Raw genomic sequence first — 20332 nt, forward strand, 5'->3', positions numbered from 1 at the left:
CCTCCAACTGCAGAAACACGGATGGCCCTTAATGACTATGTTGTGGAGGTTCTTCTGAGTGTAGCCCTCACAAAGTGCATTACTGTGTGTGTGTGTGTGTGTGTGTGTGTGTGTGTGTGTGTGTGTGTGTGTGTGTGTGTGTGTGTGTGTGTGTGTGTGTGTGTGTGTGTGTGTGTGTGTGTGTGTGTGTGTGTGTGTGTGTGTGTGTGTGTGTGATGGCCTGCAGATTGGGCTGCAGACCATCGTGGTGTGCTTGGCACAGCCCAGACTGAATAAAAGTAGGAGATCTTCAGCGGAGTGAATCAGCACATTTAAGCTTTTTCCAATTTAGACTTGGACTATCCTTTTATGTTGGGCATGTCTTTCACAGAGATGTTTTCAAAGTCTTTGCTTCTTGGTTCTGCTCAATATTCTGACCAAGGAGTGGATATATTTTCCTAAATACCTTGCACATAAAAAGACTGAATCTCACTTGTAAAAAATGCATTTAATAAAAAATACAACACAACAATGTACTAACTCTGATGCTACTTCTTTACCAAGTTACTGTAATTGCAATGTTCCTTATAGCAACAGCACATAAATCCTCATTTGCTGTCAGCGCCTTAGGCTAAAAAAAAAAAAAGTTGAAGCGCTCCAGAGAGTCCAGACTGAAACCAATATTCATTTTTTTTCTACCTCTATTTCAAAGAAAGTTGTATTGCTGTATGTGCGTTTACTAAAACACTAATGAGAGCTGGGAGCACTGGTGCTGAAGACGGACAGAGCTAGGGGGCTATTTGGGGAGTGAGAAGCAGTGCTGGATCACCACCAGCCGCAGACCAAAGAAGGCTTTATCCCCTTATGCCTGACAACAGGGATGAGGAATATGACAATATATACTGCGAGACAACATATATTTGTCAAGAGAGATGGCAAAGTATACTATGGAAGCAACTCCATATTGCAATACTGTGATGTTATTGCACATCAATGAGCATAAACGTTTCTTGACAACACCAGTTTTATGATTATTTTGAACGCGAGTGACTCAGATTTATCAGGTATTTAATTTGCTACTATAGCAAAAACAAATAGCCAGTCATTTATATGAGTGTATATTGATGCATATTTAAAACCAAGGACCAATGATTTTAGTTGACACCCTAAATCTGTGGTAACTTTCTACGGTTGTTACCAGGTCAAAACAATTGAATCAAGCAGCGTGACTTCAGGCATAGCATGGAAAAAGCTAACCCACCCCCAATCTCCTAGTTAATTTGTTTAGTTTCATTTCCTGGTAGCCTATAGTAGACCCCCACACACACAGCAACACAGACTATTACACCCCTTGCTGTTAAATACCAACCAACTATGTGCAATATGTGCAATATATATATGCCGTTAATAACTGTGCAATATATACTTGGCTGCTAAATCCTCAGAACTGTTACAGGATGTGTATTTTGTAAATTGTGTAACTTTTTAATGTATTTTATTTGTATTCTATTATAACTTTTGTTTTACTTTAATACATTTGTATGCATGCTTCTAGGTAACATTAAGCTGTCTTTGGCTCTTTTCTGCTGTAACAGGTTACGTACATGTTCCCTCTGTGTGACTAATAAAGGTGTTCTGATTCTATTGGAACTTCATAATAATAATAATTCATAATGGAATTTGATCGCACCGACATTTTGCTCTTTAAGAAAACTTCAGACTGCACCAATGTAATAAAAAAAGTCAATCAAAGAACTAGATTCCTATACCGGATCTCCTCTCTGGTAAACAAAAACACCCTGAAAACTCTGGCAGGAGCACTCATTCAAGGGTACTATGACTATGCTTGCACGTCATGGTACCATAGCACCTCCAAGGCGCTAAAAATAAAACTTCAAACATCGCAAAATAAACTGGTCAGACTACTGCTTGACCTTTCATCTAGAACCCACCTCACCTCTGCCCACTTTGACAACCTAGGATGGCTTAGAGTAGACGACAGAGTACAGCTACTTGCAATGGGCCTGGTCTACAAGATCCACTACACCTCTATGGTACCCATGTACATGTCAAAATTATTCCCAAAGGTCAAGGAATACCATGATCATAACACCAGAGGGAGCTCCACAAATCATGTGAAACCCAGATTTGGCACAAAAAAGGGGGAATACACGTTTCGCAATTATGCCACATCAAGGTGGAACGCTCTTCCCACAACTGTAAAGGAAAGTAAAACTATACTTACCTTCAAAACCTCTCTTAAAGAGCACCTTCGGGGGAGAGCATTGCAAAACTGGCCCCGGTAATGGTACAAATCTCAACCTGTCGTTCAATGGACAGCTTCCCCCCCCCCCCATCTATGTATATACTCGCATTTTAGACTCTGTTACTAACTGTATATCTGTAGACTTGGTATGTCTTAAATGTCCGGTTAGGATGTATTAGAATGAAATCTAAAATGAAAATTGTAAATAAGCCATCTGTATGTCAAATATGTCTTATATGTCTTAAATGACATGATGAATTGGAAAATGGGGGACCCTGATGTAAACAAGACGAAAGTCTTTCTCTGGTCTGCATCCCCTTAACAATTGTATGTTTTGAGCTGTACTGTACTGTACCCAATATACAAGCTGTTAATACACTTTTCAATCAATCAATCAAACCAAATAATAAGTGACTCGCAAGGCATTAAAAAGTATTCTTCTGTCTAAAAATGTCCCAAAACTACTGTATCTCTAAACTATCTCCACACAAATCACACACATTTACACTGTTCCATATGATCTTCTTTGGAGAACTCATGTCCTATTTTTTCCCACTTCTACTCACCGAGTCTTCCCTGAAACTTTCCGGAGGCCTCCTGGGGAGGCCCGTCTCTCTTTCAAAACCTCTGTGATAAGTGATGCTTACTCTTTGTTCGCCTGTCACTAAAACAGTAGGCATTTTTTTTATACTGTACAGATTAACAGACATTTTGACATCCCATGAAAGAAAAGTAGAGTGGTTACCAATAGCGATTAAAGATGAATAATAATTGAGCCAGCATGCACAGTCCCAGCACACTAATGGCGCGTTTCCACTGCAGGCCTCGCTCGGTTTGGTTAGGCCTTATTAGGCCCGGCTCACTTTAATGCTGCGCTTCCATTACAGTTTAGGAACTGGGGCAGTTACTATAGTAACGCAGTGTAGGCGGAGCCGTGACGTCATCTTCAATGAGAGCCCCAGAAAAACAACACAGCCGTTAGCACTCATATCTGTTCAGAAACTTGACAAAAGTTAAACAAGTACAAACCACAGACTGCCTGTGTCATGGCGAATACAGTCGCTGGTTTATTTATGTCTGTATAGGCCGTTGTTGTGAGTGTGGACGGTCGGAGCATATATAACGTTAGCTTAGCCAAGCTACATTTAGAAAACACGCATTTTAAAAGGGTTTTTCCCCTGCCGTCTGTCTGCAGACTTGTCAAAGCATTAATTCATGGTTTTTACTAACCGGTATCAGTATGTTGTTACTTCGGCATCATTTTGAAACGTGTATTACAATTAAATCACGGTCAAATATGTTCATCTTGTTGTAGTTGTAGCCCCCTTGCCAGTGATTCTCTCTCTAGTTTAGCATACTCAGCCCGACTCAGCCTGGTTGTTCCTGGCCCTAGAACCACGATTTATGGCGCGTTTCCACTGCAGCGGGGTAGCCCCGTTTAAGCGTCCCTAATAGGGATGTGCATCTCCATCACTGAGGCCGATGCGATGCGCATCTCGATACGTTGCCACGATACGATACATTAACGATACATTTGAAACACCAGGCGATGCGATACGATACGATTCACCCCTGTTGCGATACAGTTAGATACGATTTGATTCAACATTATGTGATTCGGTGCGATACGATGCGATTCAACACGATGCAAAAATAATGATACTTCAATATGGTACGACAGAGGATTTTTGTTTTATTCCTTATATGCAGCAAATCATACATTAACAAAAAAGTGCTTTACATATTTGGTACTGCACATCCCATCATGCCGTTTATTTTTTTTACCTTTAAAAGCTCTCCAGAGTACAATTCTATAACACCTCACAGTCCACATCCAACAATGTAAGGATGCATTGCTCATGATTAACAATGTGAAAATAACAGCTACCATAGTGCAATGCCCATACAGCTGCCAGCCTGATGTGCTTAACACTCATTCATAGGCTAACTCACCAGTGAGCAGAAAGCAGTGGGTTCTATATGAACAATAAAGAACACAAATAACCTTTCACAAACAGGTATTTCATAACTGCTTACAGTAAGGAAGACATTTACATTATTATTGGCCGTCACAGGCTGCTGTAAACTAAACACCACTCTCTCTCTGACAGAACACCTCACTGAGTGATTTAACTCGTATGTCTAACTTTCAGGTTTATCTTTTCAGCCGCAGACCCCATGTCGCCTCTTTATGTGCGTCGCTAAGTTCCTCGTACTACTTGTGTACTTTAAAGCGGCTCGGCACCGTTAACAATTTGCGAGCGATTTTTCAAGTTGACCGTCTGTAGTATATAGTGCCGCACACATATACCATCAGGACGTTACTGATGGGGTGCGGCTGCGGAGTGATACTGTGTGTATGCAAGCCCGCATCTAGGACGGATCTATGTATCATGGCTGTAGACCTGTTAAGTAATAAAGATACCTCATACAAAGGTCTACGGATACCTTATTACTCTCCATGACCTGCGGTCAACTATATAGCATAAAGGACTATTACACCGTCTTTCTTGAACAATCCGAAGTGTTGCCAAACGTTTGATTTGTAGGTATTTTTCGGTGCGCTGTGTTTCTCTTTCTCCTCAACTTCCGTGTGTGTTGATAACTGAGACTCTCGGTCTCCGTAGTGGCAAAGCAAATATCAAAGATCGTCTCTGCTGAGCGTTGACAAGATGAGGGGATTTTATATGAATGAATCGGTTTTTTACCGATGCAAAGACGCTACGCAATCGATGCATCGCGAGTTCAACCCGGTTCAACCCAAACTGTAGCCGATGTGCACTCTTTCAACCGGTGCACTCGCATCTTGAACGTTTATGCCGGTGCACCGATGCGAATCGGTGAATCTTAACATCTCTAGTCCCTAAGCGTCCTCGCTCTGGCCTCGGGCTGCCTCGCTGGCCGGCCCAGGCCGTGGCGCATTTCCATTACAGTTTAGGACCTGGGGTAGCAACGCAGTGTAGGCGGGGCGATCGGCTTTGTTTTTGTTCACATTTCGAGTTGTTCCGTCGAGCTCCCGCTGGATTTGATCATCCCCAATGAGATGTAGGAACGTCGTCACCTCCTCGGTCGACCACGGTGTGCTTTTCTTATTAGACGTAGCCATTTTTGTAGCTCATCCGTTTACAAAATGCTGTTTATAAAAACGCTGCAAGCTTGCTTCTAGATATATATGCGACGCTAGGGATGAACTCGCGCGCAATCTTGTGACGATTCTCTCTGACCAATCAGCAGTCGAGAGTGTTGACGTCACTAGTTCAGCCCTGGCCCTGGTCTGAGGGAACCACGATTTTATGAGGCCGGAAAAAGAGGGAAAAAGTACCCGCTGGCCGGTACTAGGCTATATGGAAACGCCACCAAAAACCGGCCTGGCCGCTTGAGGACGGTTAAGGACGCTTAAACGGGGCTACCCGCTGCAGTGGAAACGCGCCATTAGTCGGGCCAGAAAAAAGGTGAAAAAGTAGCCCCGGGCCAAAACTAGGCCAAGTGGAAACGCAACCAAAAACGGGCCCCGCACGGCTCGGCACGCTTAAAGCGAGCTACCCGCTGCCGTGGAAACGCGCCATAAAGCAGCTAAATGCTATGTTAATGTGTTCAACTGTTTTTCCTATTTAGGCCGCAAGGTGAACCTCGAAAAGTCCTTTAAAAAAGAAATCCCGCTCCACAGAAGTGGAACTACATAATCTTTAGTTCATAAAAAAGAACGAGTCATGCCTTTCCACCAAAGAAAAGTTTGTCGCTAAAATTCCTGTCAATTCTTCTAGGCACGTAATTATTGGCTGAACTAGTCCCTTCAAAGCGTAATAATATCTTGGTCAAAAAGTAGTGCCACGGTTCGTCACGTGATCGTGCTACACCAATTGGGTAGCTGCATATTGTCAACAGAAGTGAAAGATGGCCGCCTACATGGTTACGCTAAACCAGACCAAATGGATTCTAAACAGTGCTGTATGCTTGTTTTATGTCATGTTTTGTCATATGTCTTAATACATCACTAAGTCCGAGGTATTTGCGTTATATACGCGGTATTTGTGAGAGGTTTTACTATCTGGGAACAGAGTTGACCATCGAATCAACATTGGCTAGCAGCGTTTATCAGCCAACTCCAGCTACAACAACATTCCTGGACTACCATGTTCGCATCGCTAGGTTCATTGGCTGAGCTCGTGGATTATTCCATTAGACTGAGGACTTTTTGTCTGTCTGTCTGTTGTTATTGTTACCCTGTACACGTTAAATGCACTCTTAAAATAAACATGACTTGATTTCATACATAGCTGCGTCCAAGAAGAAGGTTAACTTGTTACGTTAAGTAATTTAGATCAATAAAATGCAGTACTTATACCAATGATTCATTTATTTACTCATTCATCATATAATAATTTGATGAATTACATTATTATTATTATAGATTATTATAGATATATATAATATATATATATTATAATTATTATTATTGTAATATGATAATATTGTATTTGTTACTTCAAAATCAATGCCACCGTTGTAAGCTTGTCCTGTACGTATTCCATCTTGTATTGGTAAAATAATCAATCTTTTCGTGCTTCACAGACGTAATATGCATGTAACAATGTTTGTGTGTTGATAATTTTGACTTTTTGAGACTTTCTGGTGCGTTTTCCTCGTCCCCGCTACTCGATGAAACCATGGCGGTCGCCATTTTTTCCAAATCTGTTTGTTGATACCGGTATATGCAGCTACCCAATTGGTGTAGCACGATCACGTGACGGACCGTGGCACTACTTTTGACCAAGATATTATTACGCTTTGAAGGGACTAGTTCAGCCAATAATTACGTGCCCAGAAGAATTGACAGGAATTTTAGCGACGAACTTTTTTTTGGTGGATAAGCATGACTCGTTCTTTTTTATGAACTAAAGATTGTGTAGTTCCACTTCTGTGGAGCGGGATGAAACGATAACAGGGTTCACCTTATGGCCTAATTGGGTCAAAGTCAAAATATCTCCTGAGAAAAAGTCCTTTTGATACAAACTTTCTGAGTTGTTATCTAATTGTTATCACTATATCAGGATGTAGGCTTATATTATTAGCTAATAAAAGGTATTCTACTACATCAAAACAGTCACACTTTTAATGTATTATAAGGAGCCATTAGTCTGTATCCTGCATGAGTTACCTTTGTCTTATGTTGTTACCAGTATTCTGTATCTGTGGTGGTGTATCACATTATACACTTAGTCTAAGGTAGACTTTCAAAACATCACTTTTTCTAAAAATGTGTACCACAAAATAAATTCAGCCTATTTTCGCAGACAAACGCAGCTCTGCTCTTCTCTGGTGTTTACAACTTTGTCGCTAGATTTAAAAAGTTTCCAGAAGCCTTGAGCACTCTCTTTTCAAAGAGGAGCCTGTGCATCAAATCTAACAGCTTTTAGAGCAGACATCAGCTACTTTCCTCAGGTGCTTTCATTAGCTAACAGCTCTCCATTCCACATAACAGCTGCTGCTGCCTCCTCCACCCCCACACAACAACGATTCAAGGGCTTTCTTAGCTATATTTAGAAGTAATTAAAAGCTAATTGTTTCTGTTTTCGCTCTTTTTTTTGGTTTCTAAAACAGCTTCTTGGGTTCCTCCCTTTATATATACAGTCTATGGTTCCTCCCTGGGTCTCCACAGTCATACAAAACGCACTCACTACAACTGTCAAACAAGTGCTAGCTTACAGAAGATGTAAATATGATGTAGCTATAGCTTAGCTAGTAACTCACCTTTCTTCTGACAAAAAATGTCCTTCCTTTGCTTTTTGTTTCTCTCTTCCTTTAGCTGTTTGTCTGCTAGCCACCTTTAATGTAAGATAACTACAATATATGCTGTGTTAATGCTATCTAACACGCTAAATACGCACGGCAAATTAAAGTCAAAGTAAACCTTAGCGCAGGTAAGGACTAAACCATTCGCAACATTGGGGGTACCGTTATGTACCGGCATAAATACATACAGTATTTAGTCTATATTGGCCGCTAATTTAGTTTGTCACTTATTTATATTTTCAGCTGATGTATGCTTATTTAATAAAATAACTACTCATAACATTGAAACTGCTTAGAAAACTGGCATAGTTATTCAAGCTACTGTACCTACACATTGGAAGCAGTTCCACTGTTATTTTTCTAGTAAAAATCATTGTTGGACCATTGCTGTACCTGAAACCTGTGGAAGCCCATTTCAGCCACTGAGAGGGAAAAAAATGTACTGTATCCTGCATGCATTATTGTGACTTACTGTCTTATTATTATGACTTACTATCTTATCATTATACTATCTTATTATTATGATTATTATTATTATTATGATTTACTATATAATTTTCATCTGATCATCTGAACTTAAAAGCTAAGCAGGGTCGGGCTGGGTCAGAACTTTAACGGGAGACCGCCTGTGAAGACCTGGTGCTGTAAGCTTTTCTTTTATTTAGTAGCAAGTGTAAGCTTTTCATTTTATTTAGTAAGTCATACTAATGAGATAGTAAGTCATAATACTGGCTCAATTCAAAAGCTTACTGGGACACTTAATTTTACTGAGCAATTGCTATGGTATACATGTCATCTGTTCTTATCCTACACTATGACAAGTCAATATGCCTGCTTTAAAAAAGGTCTATTGATATACATCTAGAATTAAGAGTAAAAGCATGTTGCTCCTGTGCTTAGTTGTAAAACAAGATCTTCCTTAATAGTCTTTTTTACCTTACACATGTAAAATATCAGGCTATTATAAATCATCAGTCCTCCTCACACCGTATTAATTATAGTCCAGATTATTTTAAATCCATCACTGCCAATAGGCTCACTCTGTCTCACATTAGCGCTGCAATAGTGACAGCAGGCTATAGCAAATGTGGAGACGCCAGTGTTTACACCATAACCTCTAGTGTGACCATCAGCAGATGCAGCAACTTTCCATCATGTTGCATACGTGCTTGTCTGTGGTCACACATTTTGATTCTCTTAAAAAAAGAATGCAACAGCTAAGGGTGGCTTACAGTATTTTTGTATCTTTAGCATTTAACTGAAGTTACTGTCTGGATGTATTGTTTATTATATGAATACAAAATAAGACATATAGCGCTGTTGTTCTGTTTCTATCAATGTCATTTTTCTTGGAGCTCCTGAATGTAAATAGAAAGCTAGAAAAAGGAAAAGGAATCCTTTGTAATAATGACGCTCCAAGTTCTCCGTAGATCCTTACAGGCATATAGCAACATATTGTTGTCAAATGTAAGTGTATGAAAGTAAATTACTTCTTGATGTAATGTACGGTTGGCATTATGTGCTTCTGAGCTCTCAGTAGTATGTTTTTTTCCACTTGCTAGCCATGGTGGTCAACAGCATTGAATAGAACAAGCACTTAATTCATGATAAGTTATAATCAGCCTGGTGCTTTGAGACAGACCAGGCCGGCGAGGACGTTTGGAGGAGAAACACAGATCAAGAGGGAGTGACTAACAGTAAGTACTCTTAGCATTCAAGCATATCGTTTGTTAAAAGTAGGGCTGCATGCTATTAAAGATTATTCCGAAAATCAATCAATATGTTCATTTAGTGATTAAACAAATATAATTTCTAAAATGCTAAACAAATTCCTTCTTCAAAACATTTCCTTGCTTGTTTGTCCAACTGATCCAAAAAATCTAAAGGTAGTGATTAAGTGGGTCGTCAGAAACATAAAGGCAATTTTTTTTGATAATCCATTTGTGTTTTGTGCACATTTTTAAGTAAAAATGCAAACATGTTTCAAAAATCATCATGTATCATGTTCTTGAAAACTCACTATCTTTGGCTGTTGTTGGACAAAACAAGGCATTTGAAGGCATCACCTCAGGCTCCGAGGAACCAAATCAGGCAATAATCTTCACATAGATTGATAATGGAAATAAAGTTGTATTTCTAATAAACACACAGACTTTTTTCCGGAGACTGCTCCCAGTTTGACCCCTGTTAATAATGGCTAACTTTAAGGGAAATGCTCTAAATTGCCATCAAACTGTGAAAGCAGATTTACTGAAAGAAATAACGTGAAAGTAATGAACTTAGAGCCACTAACGACTCATTTGGTTCTTTATGGAACCACCAGGACCCCTGAAGCAGCACATATTGCACAACAGAACTATAAAGAAGATCTCAGCGTAACACTGTCTGTGTCCCTGTGTGTGTGACTGAAATGTGATTTGGAGGTGATTATTTGATTGCCAGTTGCTTCCATCTTGCTCATTTCAATTGCATCAGAAGCTTCTCCCTGTTGCTATGGAGATGATTATCTTTCATAACTGACACATCCCACCTCCTCCTCATATTTGATTTGACAACCATGGCTTGTAACTGTTTAAAACAGCAAGACATTCATTAATACAGAAAATACTCTAATTAGCTTTCTTTTTTTTTGACAGCATGATAGAGCAATAGTCAGTAGGTTTTTTACGGAGGAAGAACTTAGAATAGGAAATGAGTTACTGGTGCCGTTGTCGGTAGCAATATTCTTCAAGATGCAATCTTTATCTGTCCTCTATCTCTCCTTAAATGCCCCGTTCGCTATCATAATGCCTGCTTCTCATATCTGATGGCCGTGTTGTGCTTAATAACAAGCTACGAGTGCAGGAGGGAGGGGTACATTGGGAGATAAACAAATTAACAAAGCTATTCGCAGCCCCTGCAACACCAGGGGGCATGGGGGGGGGGGGGGGGGGGAGGAGAGAGGGCAGTGAAGAAAGAGAAAAGGGCTGCCTTAGCTAATCACAACAGGAGGCATACAGTATGCTGCAATCACTTAGGCACAGCATTATCTCTACAATCATGCATCCTCCTATTATACTGCTAATTGGAAACCTTAATTTCACACATAATATGATCGCCTCATTATTTGCCAGGCTTACTCTTACCCAATTTAATAAGAACGAGTCGGTGAGGTGATAACTGGTTCCAAACTGTCAAAATAAATTGCTACAAATCATCATGTCACATGTGTTTTTCGAGTTATTACAGCAAGAGTTCTGCTGCAAAGACCCCGCTGTTACTCTACTGGTCACACAGCCCCTCCACTTAGCACGTGAGATCAGCACCGTCACATGCTGAGCCACGGATGACTGCGGCAAGAAGTGTAAAGTTTGGCTGAGTGTCATGAAAAGAAGGGAAGATTCAGCCAAATGTAACAGCTGCGCGAAGATGATTTACACCAAGGAAGAGAAGCATCTCCAGCAATCGGAAATGTTGGGCTCCAGCCTGGCAAGACTGCAAAGGAATATGTCCTTTCTATTTTGTATGTTGCCAAGTATGTCTTGATTCAGTCAGAAATATCTGCAGTATCATGCTCGCTAACAATACAGGGCCATAGGGATAAGGGTTGTGGCTTTAATCGGAATATTTATTTGGTTAATCTTCTTGAATCAGTTAATCTATCTATAATTGATAACATCATTCATCATTTGGTCTTTTAATGTATAACAAATGTAAATATTGGCCATTACATTTTCTTTAACCCAAGACAATGTAATCATTGTTTCTATTGTCTGACAAAAGGTCATAATTGAGGTCCTGGAAACAAGGTAACAATTGTAATCTTTGCCTGAAAATGAATAAGTGTTGTTGACTTCTTATCTAGTTTCACATTTAATGCATGTTATGGGCCAGTAACATGACAAACGTATAAGAAACATGAACAATAATATAATAAATATATAGTTATTTCCTGAGAAACAGTATCATTAAAAATGTAATATTAAATATGTACACTATAACAACTGCCTGAGTAAGTACAATAGAATTCCACGAGCAGGAGCTGATTATATTTGGAATAAGAGTCCTTCATTATCATAGTCATTATCATATTTTAAAGACTTTAAATATGATAATTAATTCAGGGTCTTATTATACTTTTTATGATAATAGGAATTAATATTCAATAGGAACCAGATTTAATGAGAGACAGACTCAAATCAATAAATATCAGCATGGCTATAATTTGATGAAGAGATGAAAAAAAGCCAAACTATTGGCGAAGATTTCTCTTTTCCTCGCTCCTCCTCCTATGTGAGAGTTTGTTAATTAATTTCTTGAAATGACTGAATCCTTATGTAATGAGGGCACCTAATCATCTGGTGGCCTGTGTCTCAACCTCTCCCACCAGACAAAGACATTAAGTCCATGACCGCTTTAATCTTCACATTTGAATATCTTTGATTTACAGGCGAACATATCATCCATGCTTACATCCCATACGTCTTGGTGCCGTTGCCATGGTGATGTCAACACGGAGATCGATCATTGCCAAGCAGGAGTGGAGCATGACACCAATTAAAAGGTGATGTCGTCTCCGAGTCATCACTCACACTCCTCACTAATGCACTAATTACCGGGGCCGGGACATTAATGGCATAGCATGGTTCAGCCTGGGGATTAATCTGCATGGATTCACCAGTGTGTGCCGGTGTGTGTGATGTCTGCCTGTGATGTATGTGTGTGTGTGTGTGTGTGTGTGTGTGTGTGTGTGTGTGTGTGTGTGTGTGTGTGTGTGTGTGTGTGTGTGAGTGATTAATGCGAACCCCCGCCTGCTCCGCCGTGACCTTGAGCACCACCACGGGAGGGAAATTAAGCGGCTGGGTGGAGGGTTGGGATATCTGCTCTTAAGGCGGAGGAGGGAAAACGATGTGCCGAGGTGGAGGGGCCCGGCCAAGGTTGAGGGTGGAAGGGGAATTCGAAGGGGATCGATGAATACATTTTGGGGTTTGACATTGACAGAATCAGCCGACGATCTTCCAGATAACTCCAGAAACTTGCTAGATTTAAAAGATCCAAGTTAATTACCAAATTAGTTTGACTCTCAGGAACTGATCAGAGGATTTACTCAAGGAAAAGTATCAATACAGCTACCAATATAGTTTAAAATGTTAAACAAACTAGTTTTTGAAAAAAAACATCAAACAATAGGCTAGGAAAAACGTAAATGAAAAATCATCAGAAACCTGAATCATTCAATATAAATAAAAGAGTGTGTTTGTGTAGCTGTGGGTGTGTGACATAAAAACCCTGCATGACTTAGGACTTACTGGATGTGGGTATTCATCATGGAATAATTACCATTTGTGTGCGCTTTAGTCCAGGACAGCTCATTTAAAATGTGGACTGTATACATAGAGAGGGTCACATTTGGAATACATAGCCTGCTGTTTTTAAAGCCAACACCTTCAGAGTAAAAAAGCACATCTCCCTGTTCAGCTATGCACGGAGAGAATGGTGAGAGCTCGATAGTTGATGTGTGTGCTGTAACTCACCGATGACGTATGTGAGCAGCAGGGCCAGGGTGAGGGTGAGCAGCGACGCAGACAGCGCTGTGCACTTCCAGTTGCAGCAGCGGTGAGGTTTGTTGAAGGTAAACAGTGGTCTGGTCACGCTGCTGCGAGGGAGGGGCCGGGGTGGGGGGGAGTACACGGTCCCGGAGGTCAGGGGGTAACCCTGCCCCGCCCCGGACAGTAGAGCCGAAGAACCAGAGCCCTGCTTGAACAGGAAGTGTCTGTTTGAGAAAAAAGAAAAGAAAATGTCATTCTCATCTGGATACAACTGTCCAGAAAGTGGAGAAATGCCACTGGGTGGAAGAATACAGCTATCTTTATAGTACTGGGTTTATTTAAAGATCATCCGACACAGGTTACACTGTGTTGGAAAAAGAAGCGAAGAGAAACAAAAACTATTGCATTGAAAGCTGAGCAGAAAGCAATTTAACTAGAAATAAAAATAAGTTACCATTCTCAGGAAAACATACATAGATAGGCTACTTCCTGACCCTTTGGCATATGTCTCATTGCGGGTGGTAAGGATTCATATATGCAATAATTGTTCTTGCATGTGTAATGCGTATTCATGCATAATAATCACTTATGCAGCATAGATTATTTTAAATGTATGCACATGCATTACTCTTTACTTACCACCAACAATGAGAGGTTATGAAAAAGCAGCAGTATGTACTTCACTTTACTTAAATCTCTTTCACACTATGAGTCCTTTCTTTTACAGGTATTCATAATGTAGTGTAAGCCTCATCAAGGCAAGGCAAGTTTATTTATATAGCACCTTTCAACACAAGGCAATTCAAAGCGCTTTACAAAAATGAAAGACATTTAGAGCATTAAGAAACATATTATAAAATGGCATTTAAAAACACCTCTACTTTATAACTAGTCAAAAGCATCCATAACATACTTATATGGGTCAAATATTGTTTTATAGTGTTTTATGACCCTTTATATAGGGATATAGTCAGAAATAATTATGTGTTTTCATGAATGGTGTCATGAAGCGTTATGAATGCATTATAATTGGCTATGAATGCCTTCAAAGTGCACAACAGATGTGAGCTTTATAAAAAAGTGTAATTTAAATGACTTGCTTTTGTTATGTTAAAGACTTTGTACAGCTCGTGAATGAACTAGCTACCCAGCCAGCTAATGTTAACGTTTTTTGCAATGAAGTTTGTGTTGAAATGTTTGTTCAAATAAGGTACACATATTTCTGTATTTCCTTGCAGGATTATTTTATAGTGGCCAGGACATTTTCATACATATTTCAGTTGACACTTTGTTTATTTTTTTCACTGAGAAATATAAATGAAAGACTCTTTCAATCAGAGTTCAGCTTGGGGAAAGGAAAAGAAAGAGGAGAGAGTGAAAAGAAGAGAGGAAGTTGGTGATGAAGATGAGAAGGAGAGCAGCTGCTGCTCGACCTGCTTTTCAACACAAACTAAACCCAACCTAATTGAATTTAAACAATATAATTAGATGTTCATTGGTAATTACAGTGGATCCTTAGCTCAATCAAAAACAAACACTTCACATAATTACAATGTGTAATGTATCAATATGCTATTGTAGAAAAACACATTTTGGGTTTCTATACTGTTTGATACACATTTCTAGCAGGCAAATATGATGCAAACTCACACAAAAGGATGAAATAAAGAAGGTGCAACTCACTGTCTTTCTCAAGTGAGGATTCAGAGCGATAAGACAGGCAGAGAATACAGAGAAAGAACAAAGAGTAGAGAAATGAACGAAGAGATTGTAATGTTGAAGGCAGAGTGACAAGAGGATATGAGGGAGAGGGAGCAGGTTATGGAAAAGTAATATTTTATTTCCGTGTAGCGCTGCTGTCTTATATATAAGGGGAAAAGAGCCTGATTCTTATTTCGCTCCCTACCTTGGTGTTTGGCTTAGGTTTTCAAAAAGCATGCTTTGGCTTTTAACGTTACAAGAGAAAAGGCTCAGATGATGATGCGTTTGGCAAACGTAACGCTATCTGGGGGTGTTGGCCGGGCTTTTTGGAGAGCAAACTTCCCCCAATCCAATATAAAGCAGGATGAAGCAGCTAATTATACCCTAACACTGAAATACTACAATGGGTATGCTAGATCGGGAGAGTGCTTTTAATGAATTATATAATGACACCATCCGTGTTACTCCCAAGGCTCATGCACTGTTGCTAGTTATCATGCTAATGATAGCAGCTCATATTCAAGCATAAACACTAGAGGTGGGAAGTAGTGGAGTACAAATACTTCGTTACTGTACTTAAGTACATGTTTCTGGTATCAGTACTTTACTCCGCTACTTATTTTTCTGACGACTTTTTACTTCGAATTTTTAACACAAATACCTGTACTTTCTACTTCTTACATTTTAAAAACAGGTTTGTTACTTTAGTTTTAATCTGTGTTTAGTGTCTGATCATTATTATTTAGAATCATTGCGTGCCTATTGATTTGAACACGATCCGTGTATCCATCATTTCCTGGTCTTCTCTAAAGAAGAGGGACCAATGAAAACTTTTTGCCGTTGTTCAGCATCGAAACATTCATTAGCTAACAATGACATTATTGTTCTATTAATATAAAGGGAGGTCAGGTACTCTTTAAAACAGATGGTAGTTATGTGGGATTAGTTTTGTTTAATAAAGATAAAGCAACACTTTCTCAGAATCAAGCAAAACTAAGAGTTTAAGAGAAAAAGGGGGGGGGGCATGAAGAAAGACCTGCCCCCGCTTCATCCATGCTGGGCGTTGCTGTTATCACTGGCTCAGTGTAATTTCATTTGACCAAATGTCTTTACATATACATTTAATAGATGTTATTATTATCCACCTTTTTGTTTTATGTCCTTTTATTTAGAACATTCTTAGAGACTTCATCTTTCAATAAATGTAATTTGTATAATCACTCTTTTGTCTTTATTCTACATGAAAATGTTAGAGATTCCATTCAAATCTGTTGATTATTCATATCTTCCTCAGGCTAGGAATAGTATGTCAAATTTGTAATGCTAAATGTATATCATTTTCTCACAGGATATAGAATGAAACAACACAGTTTTTATCCATTGTGTGTGAATGCTTCAGCTCTTCAGACCAACATAGTAAGATGTGAGCATGTTCCTAATTGTGTTGGTATGCAGCCTAGGTCTGGTCTGTATAATAAAGCAAATCTGCCACTTTTATATTGTAGAATTTGTTAAATTAAAGCAGTCTTTAATTGTTTGTCCTAAACATAGCAATATATGCTTTTGAAATGTAACATGTATTTGAAAAAATAACAGTATACAGTTTATATTGTGTATCACCTTTAGCTTGAAAACATATAGATGTGTTTTTTTAATCTATAAAATAAATCAATAGACAGACAAACACTTTATCGATCCCAAATTGGGAAATTATTTTACAGCAGCAGTGTGTTCAGGTATTAAAATATTTAAAGTTGGAATAAAGTATGAACTACACAACACAAGTATAATGCACAGCAATCCATAAAATAAGTCCGATATGTTCATGAAACCCCCCAGGAGACACCGACACAAACGTGGCCGAGTGGACTCCGGAGTTTGCTGCATGAGTGAGTTGCACTGTATGATCTGTGGTGTAGTGGGCTGTCACTCAAAAACTGAGTAGCCAATGGGGACGCACCCCTGAAAGTCCCGCCCACCTGGGAAGTTTGTGTCAAAATCGAAAACAAAAAATGAAGGAGCGCAAACGAGAAGAGCTGCAGCGAGAGCAAAAGTCTGATCATTGAGAAAGAAGCAAAGAGAATTACAGCACCTGCAATGTCCCAGCAGCTGAAGGTGGATCAGCTTCCCCTGGGAGCATTTCTCCTTCCACTAGTTTTGTTTTTACAAACCATTTCACGCGAGGTGCCTACAGAATATCATAGTCTATTCCTTAATCAATATAGTCAACTCTAAAATACCACATATATGCATTGGCATGATAATATTATTGTGACAAGTGGGGTATTCATCTGGTGTTTCCAGAAGATAGACGTAGATGCTGCCAAAATCGACCGAAGGCCACTTTTGAGGGTCGTAATTCCATACATTGTACATCCAACAACCCACACAGCTGTAGTTTACGCTGGTAACGACCTAGAGCACACCCCTCAAGTCCAGAGATGTAATCCGAAGACATGCAGCGATTTCTTCGGTCGTTAATTCAGAAAAAAAACCGAGTGCGCTCTGCCTGGCTAGTTAGCTAGCTGTTTATATTAGCATCGCCAGGATTTTTGCACCTCCAGAAAAATGGCGTCTTTATAAAAAAATATATGGCGCGCGTTGCATTGTGGGTAGCTGTGACGTCATTGTGTGTGAAAGAATAAATACTTTCTGATGTTATATTTATTATATGCTACTTATTAGCTACATGGCCCTAACGTGTAAAGTTATACACACATTTGTACCAGTGCTTTTCACAAGTAGACTCTTGCAGGCCAGAGTAGCTGGAGTGATTCAACAACAACAAAAAGACATATCTGAGAAGTGATCAGGACGAACAGAAAGAGGAAAAGAGAGATGAAGAGACCAGGAGGGTCAGAGCAGGAGGAAGAGGAGGATATGAAGACATTAGTGAAGAAGAAGAAATGTATGTGAGGAATAAAGATGAAGTGTCAGAAAGAGGGACAGAGGCAGGAGGCAGATGAGACTCCACCTGGACCACATGGTATGTTTTTATTCTCCTTACATATTCCACTACAGCAGCACAATCTAGCAGCTCTTAGTACTGAGAAATAGGTGTTGAAAGGTGTTGCTGCACAGGTCACCTTTAGCTCTCTAAAGAGATGGGTGATGTCATTTGTGTACTTAATTATAACTACTTTTACTGTACTTACAGTAAACTGAATTCTAGGGTATCATGAGTATTTTCTGCTGTTTTATACTATATTTGAGATTGTTTGTCTGAACACCTTTGTTTCTCTTGTGCATTAAGAACACTTGTGTGAGGGCATGATTTAACAATAAATAGGTTATATACAGTATAAAGTACCACTTACTGTCCGCCCTCCCGTCCCATGCCACCCTGGCATGAACTCTTGCCCCCCCTTTGCCACCCCATGTAAAATGTTCTAGAACCGCCACTGCCTATACATTACAGCGGTTCCCAACCGGAGGTACGGGGACCCCTAGGGGTGCCTGATTGGTTGCAGGGGGTACGTAGAAAGATTAGGGATTGCAATATATTTCCATAGAAAAAAACATTTAAAATCATTATTCATAATCCTGGTGTCCTACCCCCAGAGCTAACAATGCTTATAAAAGACAAGCAAGCTCAAGTGTCTCATTAAAAGCTAGTCTTAACAAAAGAATTGAAACTACTAGAATTGATTCCTAATATTATTATTTTTCACTGACAATAAGTGTAAATGTCAAATTTAAATGCATTTGTAATAAGGTTGAGCAATGCAAGTGATTTCTATTTAAGGAGCAGTTGGGTTAAATATGATTACAAAGGGTTTAGTACTTGTACTGTAGAATGGAGAGCAGCTCAAAGGGTACACCAGACAAAGAAGGTTGGGAACCACTGCATTAGATGACATGCCAACCACCGTTGCTGTTCAATTTAAAAATACAATTAATTTAGATTACTTTCACGTTGTGTATCAGTGCCCCACTTTTATCAAATAAATAAACTATAGTAAGTGTGTTGTGTAGGCTATTTAGTCAGACAGACGCCAGGACATTGAAAATGTCTGCTCCTTACAGCAAATTTCACAAATTTCACTGGAAAGAAATACTGACAGAATAATGGCAGAGGATTTGGTTCAAAGCTAATTTAAAACACATGCTAATTTGACACCTGACAGTTAATGTGGCATTCTGTTCAGGAATGTCATCACTGAATAACTTCTTCTGGTGTAATTGATAACACTGTTGTAACAAATGTAATAACCTGTTCATTGTCCTCATTGTAGCTTCCCTAATGTGGAGAAATCCCCAAACTTTCAATCAGCAAACTATGATTAGTCTATCACTATTTAAGGCCGGGGTTGAGTGAGAGGCCAGTTAATTGCTGTCCTAATCCTATGAGGAGGGAGCCGCTTCGCTTTGTGTGTCCTACAAACTACCTGCCACCAGTGGGACCCCTGTTATTGTCTTTTTAAGTAGATTAGAGTGTGAATACGGAAACAATATCTGGGACAGCGGTTCAATCTTTCACCCATTAGCTTAGCACAGCATGGACATCCTTTTTTCTCAGCTATCTAGTATCTTACTCTGATTCTATTTATAATAATCTGCACTCAGTGGGATTCAGCCTCACTCTGCAGCACGCCTGGCTGAAACTCATTTAAAGGGCCCCCGAGGTGGGGGATTTTAAAGGAGACCCCTCTCCTGCTAGTTTATAATGACACACTCAGCCTGGCTCAGCATTGAAATGTGACTCAGGACAGAGTGTGTTACTTTGCCTCTGCGTGAAAATCCAGTCCTCTCAAAACCAACCTGTTGCAAAAAGCTCTCAGTACCGTCGACAACTACGCAACTCTGTAAAGCCTTTAATATCCCACATGTGTTGCTGCATTTGTGCGCTTTTAATTTAAGTGGTCTCCTAAAGTTGCGAGTAATGCATCATCAAAGATTAATCCGGAAAGCTAAAATCGAGGAAGAAAAGTAGCCAAAGAAAATCCCTAAGTGGTACGACTCTTTCAATTTATTTGACGCTCCACCATAAATTCTTCTTTGGGGTGAGCAATATATGTGACAAATGTAAAACACGGACATTATTCACCCAGTGAAGTGTAGCCAG

The 20332-nt window shown here is 39.6% G+C and overlaps 1 protein-coding gene across 1 annotated transcript in view; it reads right to left on the reverse strand.

Annotated features, from left to right (window-relative positions):
* The window catches only part of tenm1 (teneurin transmembrane protein 1), a 212891-nt gene that overhangs the window by 134801 nt on the left and 57758 nt on the right, over positions 1 to 20332 (reverse strand). Inside the window, 1 exon segment of the mRNA XM_034223176.1 lies at positions 13552 to 13790. Within this exon segment, the coding sequence (XP_034079067.1) occupies positions 13552 to 13790 (239 nt within the window).

The sequence above is a fragment of the Gymnodraco acuticeps genome, unplaced genomic scaffold (genome assembly GCF_902827175.1).
Source record: "Gymnodraco acuticeps unplaced genomic scaffold, fGymAcu1.1, whole genome shotgun sequence".
Classification (NCBI taxonomy): domain Eukaryota; kingdom Metazoa; phylum Chordata; class Actinopteri; order Perciformes; family Bathydraconidae; genus Gymnodraco; species Gymnodraco acuticeps.